Genomic DNA, 12,179 nt, shown 5'->3' with positions numbered 1-12,179 from the left:
CAATGTTCCAACTGGCCAAAATATGGTAATGCTCCAAAATCCGAACAAAAAAGAGACTTGTACCAAAAGCTAGGGAAGGTGTGATAGCTCTCGTATATATTAAATACAAACAAATATGTGTTAAGTAGTGTTTGGGATCACATATTACTCAGGAATAGATTGAGAAGTTATTATTTTTTATAATAAAGTTCTATGAACGGATCTCTAATTATATTATTGACTAATTTTTTTAGAATATAATCCATATATGACTTAAGCCTATCTCAACTAAAGTATGGAATTTAAGCCATGCCACCAATACTAAATTGGCCCGATAAGAACGTTAAAAATTTAAAAGATCGATAGGTAATAAATGAGATCCGTATTATTTAGAATAAAGAATTTATTACTCTTTATAATCATTTCAATGCATCTTGGTTGAGAGAGAACTTATTGCTGGAGTTTCAATTGTACCGGTAACTAGTCTAGATTGGCTAGTCCATTTGCTTGGTATACGTGTTGGGGTTGGTGGTGGGTCCAAAAGAGGTGGTTCTAGACTCCAATGACCTAAGGAACAAAGAAAGAGAAAAAAAGAGTAATACAAAAAGAAAAGAAGACGAAAAAGAAGAAGGGAAATTTGAGATGAGAAAGAAGAGGAAGGTAAAAGCTCCGTCGAGGAAGATGGATTGTCACTTCCATTGAGTTTTTTGGTGGGGGAAGCTTTTTCTAGGGAGATATCAGCTAGCAATCTGGCGTTTCTTTTCATGGATTGAAAACATGATGAACCCTTTGTAAAAGGGAGAATACACCACACATTACTTTGCCGTACGTCAGCACTTTGTCCCTTCTTAATTAAAGATAGCATGCAAATAATGTTGTGGCCCACATCTTGGCTGTTTTTTCAAAGTTCGATGTGTTCGTTCTTTAACTTGCATCGACAAATAATCAAAGTTTCAAACCTATAAACAATCAAGAATGAAAATGATAATTAAATAGATATTTCTTTAATATTTTGATTGTTTTTTAGGGTAAAATTGTTAAATATATAAGAGAGTTTTTGAAGTATTTCTAACATCTTTCGTGTTTGCTTAAATGACAAAATAGCTTTGAATATTGACATTCATGATGTTCTTAATTAATTATTTTATTGATGGTCAAAAACTTATTTTTCCATACATTGCATAATCCTATTAATGGTGTGCAAAATGGATGGGAGGAATTAGAATTTTAAGAATTACGTTGAAACGCATCATTTAGGATGAGATCCATTATAGTTATAAAAAGAATAAAAAGGTAAATACTTTTTAATATTAAGAACTCGTTTGGATAGTGAGATGAGTTGAGATGAGATGGTTTTAGATAAGTTAAATAAAATATTATTTTTTAATATTATTATTATTTTGTAATCTAAAAAAATTTGAATTATTTATTATATTTTGTATAAAAATTTAAAAATTTTGTAATGATAAAATAATATGAGATAGATTGAGAGTGTTTCTGTATCTAAACATAACCAAATTCATGACTGAACATGATTCCATATCAATGATATTATTAATATGATTGACGAGTAATATACAGACTTGTAAATAAGATTTTACACGGATGATTGCATTTTCAAAACAAAACTTAATAATAAAAAAAAAATGTATATTATAACTTATGCTTGGGATTAAGATGTCAAAGGACAATATTTTTATAGATTGAAAGTCATATTAGATGTAATTTCATCGTATAAGTTTAAAACAGTAAAGAATTGATAATAGTTTTACATTAATTTTTTTAAATAACATATATACAAGAGTACATAATTCGAACAAAATAAATAACAAAAGAAACAAAAAATATTAAAACAGCCCAAACATCATCATCACCATCATCATCTCAATGGACCAAAGAAAGTGACAAATGGTTGAGAGAAGCTCTATAATATATATGGACTTAGGGATTGAACTTTTTGTATTTCTCTAATTAATTGCCCTTGGCTGGTAATTAAACAGGTTATCCCCTTCAATTGATTGGAATCATGGGTTCCACCTGATTAGACTTTTTATTTTTTTTCTTTTAATGTCTTAAGTAGGAGCGTGGGACAAGTCATCATTATTTTACAAATATTATATGAAAAATGTTAGTGAACCCTCAAAATTTACAGTTTATGATTAAAAAAGTAATTATTAATAAAATTATATATTTTTTTATTTTTTTAATAATTAAAAATATTAAAAAAATACTTTAAAAAATAGTAAAAAATAAAAAATTATAACTAACGGTACAATGCTGGCGGCCCGCTAGGCTGCTAGCACCATCTATATTATAAATAAAAAATGATAAACACACAATACTTTATATAACACTTTATACAATAATGTTTTAAAAGGAGGGATATTTTTGTAAAATATTTTATAAAACTAATATCATTTTATAAAAATATTCTTATTTTATAATGTGTTATAAAAAGTATTGTGTAAAGTGTTATGTGTTTATTATAAATTGTACTTAACCCACTTCTTCTAATTTTTAATTTTTTTTTTCTTTGACCAGGTGATACATCGTTAATTATTTTTTTTTTTTTCAATTTACACCCTATATTTGATAAAAACAAACCATTTTTTAGCCATACCTATTATTAAAATGGTGATTCTTGTGAAAGAGAGATACCACGTCTGCACAAATTTTTAAAACAAATATAAATTACAAGTTGATTTAATAAGTATTAGCCTAACAAAAATTTCACTAAAAATCTAATTTAAAGGAAAACAGATTGACACGTTAGCGTATAAAATTATTTTTATAAAGTTGTTGTGTAGACGAAGTAATTTACTAATTTAGTATAATGGCATCTTAAACTATCTCTATTATATAAATAGCTTTGAATTTTAAATTTAATTGTTTAATTTGATAACATCATCATCATCTATTATTTTTTAAATTAATAAATATTAACATGATGAAATATTGTGCTAATGAAATAATAAATGACGATGTATTAAAATTCCAAATGCTTGCAGCCAAAATCTTCAAAACTTGGACTTTTCTATTGATTTGTTACCCAAAATAAAAACTCCAAAAGTTTAGAAAAAGAAAAAAGAAAAAAGAAGAAGAGTAGTATTATTTTTTTAGTACTGCTACATGTACAAAATGATTTTATAAATTAATTTTATAAATTAACGTAATTTCATCTTATCTGTTAGTTCTATTTTATAATAAAAATAAATTTAAAATATGACTAATTACATTAAATCATATCAATTTTTGAAATTATTTTTATGTAATTTCTTTATGTTTAAAATATTTTCTTTATTTTTTATTCAGCCGCACAAATTAATGTGAAATATCTGAAGTAATTTTATGTACTAATTATCAAAGTAGAAAATTAAAAATTCAGTAAAAACAATCCAAGTGAGAATTTGTATATTTCTTGGTTAAAAAGATATAGAATAAAAGAAATTAAAGCGTCTCATTTCATCTCATTTTATTATTATAATTTTTTTAAATCTTCACATAAAATAAAATAAATAATTTAATTTTTTTAAATCTTAAAACAAAAATAATATTAAAAAATATATTCTAATAATATTTTATTTAATTTTTTAATTTTAATCTCATTTCATTTTATTTCAACTCATCTCCAAAAATAAACGAGCCTCGTAAAAAATAAAGAGGGAATAAAGAGTTTCCATCTTAGAAAGAAACAAGTAAGAGAAGAAAAAAGAGACGAAATAATTGAAAGTCTCTCCCCAACTTTCTGTGGGTCCCACTACAGAGACAAATGCACAGTCACGGTTACCCACTCCACCCACTAACCATCGAACAATGAAACACTACGTGGCAATCCCCAGTTCGCAGAAAAAAAACAAAAGGAAAAAGCAACTCACAGAACTTTAACCACGCTCTCAACCTATGCGTGAGTTATTTGGTAGCCCTTTTATTTCGATCTCCAATCGTCGGCCCAAACCAGCCCTGTTGGGTCACGTCTTTACTTAGCGCGTGAACCTACCTCCGACTCCCCGTTCCCAGTTCCGTGGGTTGCTTTGCTGCTCTCGTTTTCGTTTTCGTTTTCGCTTTCGTTCTCGTCCCTCATCGTAAATACCGTTGTACTTGTATCTTATTTGAATATTCAATCGACGGAATAACTATTAATCCGAATAAATACGTGCTATTTATTTGACTCATAAATAAATTATAGAATATAATTTTTAATTATTTAAGAACACATCATGGATGGCAGGAAAATAATCAAAAAAAAAATAGTGACTAATATTTAATTTGCATCCGTTGAAAATTAGAGATTAAATAGAGATGAAATATATATGCAGGTTTAACCGTTTGGATGTATAAAACATCTCAACCGTACAGGTCAGATGAGATACTTTGGATCTCGTTTATTTTCAGGAAACATCTCATCTCATCTCACTTCATCTTTACAACTTTTTCAAATCTCCACACAAAATAAAATAAATAATTCAACTTTTTCAAATTTTAAAACAAAAATAATATTAAAAAATATATTCTAATAATATTTTATTTAACTTTTTAACTTTAATCTCATTTCATCTCTAAAAACAAACGAGCCCGAGGCCTTATGTTTTATTTGGTTATACAAATGAGATAAGATGAGATGAAAAACTTATAAATATTAATGAGATAATTTGTAAATAGCAGTGAAATAGTTTAGATTAAGGTGTTTTATAGGATTTTGAGAAAAAAGAGAGAAAAATTGAATAAGAAAATTATAAAGTTGAAAAAGTGTTAAAATATAATTTTTATAACATTATTTTTGTTTCAGTATTTGAAAAAATTGAATTATTTTTATATTTTGGTTAGAAGTTTAGAAAAATTGTAATAATTAAGTAATTATTAGATAAAAAAGTTAAAAATTTAAAATTTAAAAAGTATTTGTATTTAAATGATGTTTAGATATTAAGATTATATGAGATGAGTTGAGACCGTCTATGAAAAACCACTTGCTCTTTCATTCTTCCCTCATGGACATCACTATTTATGTCATAGTCAAGTTTCACCGTATATAGTCGCAAAATTGTAACGAATAATCTAGTTTCATCTCTAATCACATAAATCTCTCCTGCAAGAACTTGATAAAAATCAAAGTTTAATTTGGAATATATCGTGGGTTTCGTTGTCGATGAGTTTAATGATCTCATGTTGATTTGTGAAGGGTTTGAGATATTTGAAGCGTATGGAGTTTCATGATCGTAGGGTATCTACCAAAATCCCTTGTTGACTGCCAAAATGTTGTTTTTGTTCATTTCTTCAAACTAATAGAACACAATAGATCACACCAAGGGAGGTTGGCCTTGACGACAAGCAGTCACAATCACCCTATTGACATGGTTCGATCTAAGGAAAATCATAGTATAACTCTCTAATTTGCTTACTCATATATTTTATTTTTTTTATTTTTTTTTTAATAATTAAAGAAGTGACTATTAATAAATTTATATTTATATTTTATTTTTTTAATAGTTAAGAATGTTTAAAAAATGTTTAAAAGAAAAAGTAAAAGAAAAAAGAAAAAAATCCATTTACATTGGTGTGCATATTTGGAGTGCACATGATCCGTCTGAATAGTGAGATGAGTTGAAATTATTTGTGATAATAATAAAATTATTAATTAAAATTAAATTAAATGAAATGAGATGGTTTCATCTCTAAGTATCCAAACGGTGTGCACCCATTGTCCCCTATCTAATCCTATTGACGATAAAACGGAGTATTGTTTACACTTCACACCCAAAAGATTAGTCCAAAGGAAAACTTCAAACACATCATAATTTGGTCATTTTAAGGTTTTCTTTTTCAAAATTACTGAATATATACTACAAAAGAAGAATTTAGATTAATTGAATATATCTATTTTATTTAAATAATAATATATGATTTGTATGAATTAAATTTATTTTTAAAATTAAATTATATCATATAAACATTTTATTAGATATGTTTCACACGCCGACTTGAAAATATAATTTTTTTTAGATTAATTATAAAGACATCACGAGATAAGATAAAAAAAATGTATATGCATCAAATTTACGAGAGTTAGGACTAGTCTGGATAATACTATTTATTATTTTATTATTATTATTTATTATTAATCACTATTATTTAATATTTTATTATTAATATTTATAAAATATTTAAAATCATGTCACTATTTAAACGCAACATTCATTACATTCTAGTGGAAAAATCACTGTTAAAAAATAAACAAGTGATCATTTCTCACTTATTTAACACAATTAGTTCATTTGTTTATTTATATAACACGACAGCTTCAATACGATATGATTCAATATTATGAACACAATTTTCAATAAAGTTTCATAAATAAAAAATTATTATCATCTTTAAAAAAAAAAATCATTATCTTCTAAAATATATAATATTTTAAGGCATTCCAAAATAACATCAGCCCACCGAATCTGATCCACATGCACTCTAACGTGTGTAAATGGTCAGCTGCAGCCTGCCCATTTTGTTTATTTATTTATTTATTTTTGTATTTAAATATAGAAATATATATTCCTTTCTCACTCCAAATTTGATTCCTCTAAATAATTAAAAAATCAATAAATAACTCCTCGGCCGCTCTTTTCCTTTATAAAGCCCATCTCTACCCCCTCCACTTTCTCAGGCACACATACTCGGAATCCATTGAGAATCCACACGAGAAGAAAAAGGTCATGGCTTTCTGTAGACCATCTTCAACCATGGTGATCGTCCTGTTTGTGGCGTTATTCACGCTGTCTTCGGCGTTGGATATGTCGATCATCGGTTACGACGAGAATCACGGCGACCGATCGAGTTGGAGGACCAACGAAGAAGTGATGGCGATATACGAGGGGTGGCTCGCAAAGCACGGAAGGGCCTACAACGCCATCGGGGAGAAGGAGAAGAGGTTCGAGATCTTCAAGGACAATCTCCAGTTCATCGACGAGCACAACGCCGATAAGAACCGGACCTACAAGCTCGGGTTGAACCGGTTCGCCGATCTGACCAACGAGGAGTACCGGACCACCTACCTAGGCGCCAAGTTCAGCTCCAAGAGAAGGCTTTCGAGGCCGAGCAGCGACCGGTACGAGCCACGTGTCGGCGATAAGTTACCAGAGTCCGTTGACTGGAGGAAGGAAGGTGCCGTCGTTGACGTCAAAGATCAAGGGAGCTGCGGTGAGTTTCAGAGTTTGCATAATATTCTTTTATATTTATAATATTTATAATTTTTTTTCTGTTCATAGTGTAGAAGGGTAATTTTGTCAATTTACGTGTATTTTTTCCAGTTCTCTTTTTTTCTTGATAAAGAATTAATAATAAGATTACTGGTTAGCGAAAAGTTTATCGGATCTCTTTTCGGTGATATTAATTTATTAATTTGATACAAGATTTATACTTCGTTTGGAAACACAACTAATCTCAACTCATTATTATAACTTTTTTAAATTTTAACACAAAATATAATAAACAATTTAACTTTTTCAAATCTCAAAACAATAATAATAATAATAATAATAATAAATAATATTCTAATAATATTTTATCAACTCAACTCATTTCAACATCCAAACGCACTTTTAATAATATGTATTCAAAAAATGAATTGATAAAAGAAAGGTTGAAAAGTATTTCATCTCATTTTATTATTATAATTTTTTTAAATTTTTATATAAAATATAATAAATAATTAATTTTTTTTAAATTATAAAATAATAATATTATTAAAAAATAATATTCTAACGATATTTATTTAATTTGCATTTTTATGTAAGACCATTTCATCTCATTCCATCTCTTAGTTGAAATCAGCCCTTCATCACTAATTCTTTCAAAAACTAGAAAGATTTGCCTTATTACGATACAAGATTTAATTATCTGTGTGCTAGCACGATAATTAATTGAAGAAGAAACTGTGAATTTATCCTGATACAACACTTCCATCATCCAATTATTCGAAAAGCTTGAAGGATAGAAGTTAATCATTTAACTGTTTTGTGAAACGAAATGAAGGGAGCTGCTGGGCGTTCTCCACGATTGCTGCTGTGGAAGGGATAAACAAGATAGTGACAGGCGATCTGATCTCTCTATCAGAGCAGGAGCTGGTTGACTGTGATACGTCGTATAATGAAGGTTGCAATGGTGGTCTTATGGATTATGGCTTCGAGTTTATAATCAACAACGGTGGCATTGACACCGAAGAAGATTATCCTTATTATGCTTCTGATGGCACTTGTGACACATACCGGGTAATTCTATTGTGAAACAACAACGTAAGAAATCCGAATAAAATGAAAGACATACTGTTATTTATATTTTTTCGTTCTTTTGTCTTTTGTTTTGTGTAGAAAAATGCCAGGGTGGTTACAATTGATGAGTACGAAGATGTTCCCGCAAACAATGAGAAAGCACTGCGAAAGGCAGTTGCTAATCAGCCCGTTAGCATTGCCATCGAAGGAGGGGGCAGGGAATTCCAGCTTTATGACTCGGTAAGATTTCTATCTCAATCCATTCGATCAGATTTATAGAGCTTGGTAAACGGTCAAATGGTAGGTAAATTTAGCTCTATTAATTTCAAAGTTCTGAATACCTTTCCATTGCTATTGCACTACTCTGGAAGTGTCTTTTTGTTATGATCTGATCGCATTCGTGCTAATGTCACTTGCCCAAGAATCAAATTATATAGAAACTTCCAAGATGCCAGGCACTTGGCACTGCATTAAGTAATTTTAATGGCATACCATGCTGTGATATGATGAAAGTACCACGCTATCAATATCTTGGGAGTATTTACAATTTTCCAACCACCAGAGTGGAACTTTTTTCCTTTTAGAAGGCAATCAATTGTCTTGCACTGGTTTGATATTGTCGTTATGATATTCTCTGTCAATCTTTTGAGGCTGGAATGCCATGAATAGCTTCCGAGTTGGCACGATGCCAATCTTTAATTAAATGGATTGTTTTGCCGCATTTCTTCAGGGTGTCTTCACTGGAAAATGTGGGACAGCACTGGACCATGGAGTTACTGCTGTTGGGTATGGCACTGACAATGGTGTTGATTACTGGATTGTGAAAAACTCATGGGGTGCAAGCTGGGGAGAGGCAGGCTATATCAGGATGGAGCGCAATCTAGATGGCACCTCAACCGGCAAATGCGGTATTGCAATGGAGGCCTCCTACCCTATCAAGAAAAGCCAAAATCCCCCAAACCCTGGCCCATCTCCACCGTCTCCCATAAAGCCCCCTACTGTTTGTAGCAGCTATTTCTCCTGTCCGGACAGCAACACCTGCTGCTGTACATACGAGTATTCAGGCTATTGCCTTGCATGGGGATGCTGCCCACTTGAGGGTGCCACTTGCTGTGATGACCATTACAGTTGCTGCCCGCATGATTATCCTGTCTGTAACACCAATGACGGGACCTGCATGATGGTAAGAGCAAGTCAACTTTGTTTCGTTGCATGTCCTTTAAAGGCCGGTTTGGATATTAAAAATCATTTCATCTCATCATTACATATTTCTTAAACTCTCACATAAAATATAATAAACAATTTAATTTTTTCAAATCGTAAAATAAAAATTATATTAAAAAAATTATATTTTAATAATATTTTATTTAATTTTTAACAAAACATCTCATCTCATTTGAACTGCGTAATCAAACGAGGCCTAAGTATCTATCACTCATTTTCCCTAGGTACTAAAAAACTTGAAGTCCTCTCTTTCTCCCCCTTTGCTAACGTATTTCCTACTTGCAACAGAGCAAGGACAACCCATTGGCAGTGAAGGCACTGAGGCGCACTCCTGCTAAACCTCACTGGGCCTTTGGAAGTGGTGGCAAGAGGAGCAGTGCTTAAGCGGATGCTCAAGCTGGAATTGTTTCAAGTTGAGGATGAAATAATTATGGCACAGTGGTGTTGATGTTCTCCTTGACTTTTATCCTACTTACTGTCCACTTTTCCATCATTATTAAGATACCAATCGGTGGACTGTCTTTTAAAGATTATTCAGAAACTGAATTTATGTAAATAGAGCCCTATTTACTTCTGCTTGATTTCAACAACCAACAGACATTGTTATAAGTTCCCATTGTCATCTGTACATTTCAGTTATCATTCGGCTATGGCCTTAATGAATTGCCTTGTCATTTCCAATGTTGCTGGTTGTTTCTTTGTTTACTTATTGCATATATTCTACTTGCTTGAAGATCTCAAATCAATTCAAGATTAGTAGATAATAATGTATCATGTAGTAATCTGGTAGGCCAAAGGTTTATAGAAACAAGCGACCAAATAAAATCCACAAATCCTAGTATTTTAATTCTACTACCATACAACTGGGAATCCCTCTCCCTCCATGGTGTGCACAAACAGAAGCAAATTCCAGATTTTATCAGCAAAGGGGGCACTCATAGAAAAGATGGTCAATGCTTTCCACTTCTGTACTTTGAATGAGTAATGCAATATATAGTCTCAGAATATGCAAATATCATTTCTTCCGTTTGGCTGCCATTTCCATGCAAAACCATCCACGACCTGCTTCTCCACTTTGGCTTAAAGCGCAGAGTTGAATTAACCCCACCACACCTTCCAAGCCAATTATCTCACCATAGTAAGCTAGAGCAACTATAGTCTATAGCGCCCACAACAGGCTTAAAATGAAGATGACTGGCATAACCAACTGCTTAAAGCTACACTACATTGATATCCCTCAATCATTTGTCCAATAAAAAAGAAAGACTTCAATTCTGTAACCGTACAATAAGGATCTTTCAATTCCCTCTAGCTGTACACTGTACAGTCCAAACAAAAAACCTTTCAATTCTCCTTAAAAGAGTTTTGCTCTTATTTAATTACATACAGCTCATAGCTTATTGCTTATAGCTTATAGATTAGATAGGACCGTTATCCTCCCAAGTGCCCCAAGTCATAAAAAAAAAAAAAAAAAAATCTATTTGTAAGTGATTCTGTACATTAATACGCGCACTTATTCAATATGATTGATCAGAAAGTAAAACAGTGCTAATTTGAATTTAGAATATGAAGACAACAACATTAATACTTAAATTGGTATGCAAATTTGCTTGTACATAGCAAAACTAAAAAAAAAAAATATATCTAATTTCACTAATAACTTTTACGGGAGTCTTTTAGTTTCCAATTAAATGTTTTTTTTTTCTCAATTTGTGCATTTTGGTTTTTTTGGTTTTTGCTTATAGCTCATAACTTTAAATTATGAATCTAGTCCGTTTGTTTTCACAACTCTCTTAATTCATTTCATCTCATTTCATCTAATCATTACAACTTTCTCAAATTCCTATGCAAAATAAAATAAACAATTCAACTTTTTCAAATCTCAAAACAAAAATAATATTAAAAAAATATATTCTAACAATATTTTATTCAACTTTTAACTTTAATCTTAACTCATTTTATCTCATCTCATCTCATCTCCTCTCATATGTGAAAACAAATGAGGCTTAGACTCATAATTTATTAAATTTTTGAGGAAGTTAAAGAGGCTATAGATAGCCATTATTCTTGATGAGTAGAGTTACTTTGTCACACTAAATAAAGAGTTCCTGGTCTCTCTCTCTCTCTCTCTAAGCAAGGAGAGAGAAGATGAAGATATTCACCAAAATTTGGAATCAAAATAAGTGGAATCTCATCTATGATAAATAATAATTTGTAACTAAGCAAATTATAGTACAAGATATATAGAGCTGGCTGATATAACATGTCTCAATCCATATAAACTAATGGAGCCATATTGCTGCTGCACAACAAAACCACAGACTTAAATATCACTAACAGAAAAAAAAGAATCAAATAGAAGAGCTGGGGACCATCCAATGTGTTGGTGGATAGATGCTAAAGGACGCATACAAACTTCATCTAGTCTCAATATCTGTCTGCTTTGCTTCTCTCATTTTGTTTCCGGGGACCAGCCCCCTTGTGGTGGAGCATTCCTCTCCAACAGGATAGATAATGGGACTCAAACCCCACCACAACAATTGCCACTCCACTCGACCCATCAATGAGGAAAATAATAGCATTGTCTTACCATTGTGAACAGTCATGACAACACAAAACATAAGGGTTTCAGGAATATCCATGTGATTGCAATTAAGCATGACATTATTCTCATTACATCAATCATTGCATGCTCTTGTCACTTGTGCAAACAATGTT

The 12,179-nt window shown here is 30.9% G+C and overlaps 1 protein-coding gene across 2 annotated transcripts; it reads left to right on the top strand.

Annotated features, from left to right (window-relative positions):
• The first annotated feature begins 6,553 nt into the window (after positions 1–6,553).
• Positions 6,554–10,142, top strand: LOC121242109 (low-temperature-induced cysteine proteinase-like). Of its 2 annotated transcripts, none has more exons than XM_041140021.1 (5): positions 6,554–7,167; positions 8,002–8,237; positions 8,337–8,477; positions 8,968–9,420; positions 9,750–10,142. In XM_041140021.1, the coding sequence occupies exons 1-5, from the start codon at positions 6,684–6,686 to the stop codon at positions 9,843–9,845; spliced, it is 1,410 nt and encodes a 469-aa protein (XP_040995955.1). In that variant the 5' UTR covers positions 6,554–6,683; the 3' UTR covers positions 9,846–10,142. The 2 variants fall into 2 exon arrangements, with proteins under 2 accessions (XP_040995955.1, XP_040995956.1); XM_041140022.1 differs by having other exon boundaries at positions 6,570–7,167; positions 8,968–9,458; positions 9,701–9,829.
• Positions 10,143–12,179: the final 2,037 nt, after the last annotated feature.

Source organism: Juglans microcarpa x Juglans regia, chromosome 8D (assembly GCF_004785595.1).
Source record: "Juglans microcarpa x Juglans regia isolate MS1-56 chromosome 8D, Jm3101_v1.0, whole genome shotgun sequence".
Classification (NCBI taxonomy): domain Eukaryota; kingdom Viridiplantae; phylum Streptophyta; class Magnoliopsida; order Fagales; family Juglandaceae; genus Juglans; species Juglans microcarpa x Juglans regia.
This window is presented reverse-complemented; position numbering and strand designations above follow the sequence as displayed.

Excerpts from the sequence above, each read along its gene's own strand:
- LOC121242109 (XM_041140021.1), top strand. The coding sequence starts at position 6,684 with ATGGCTTTCTGTAGACCATCTTCAACCATGGTGATCGTCCTGTTTGTG. Across the intron at positions 7,168-8,001 it reads CAAAGATCAAGGGAGCTGCG|GGAGCTGCTGGGCGTTCTCC; the intron begins GTGAGTTTCAGA and ends AACGAAATGAAG. Across the intron at positions 9,421-9,749 it reads ATGACGGGACCTGCATGATG|AGCAAGGACAACCCATTGGC; the intron begins GTAAGAGCAAGT and ends TACTTGCAACAG.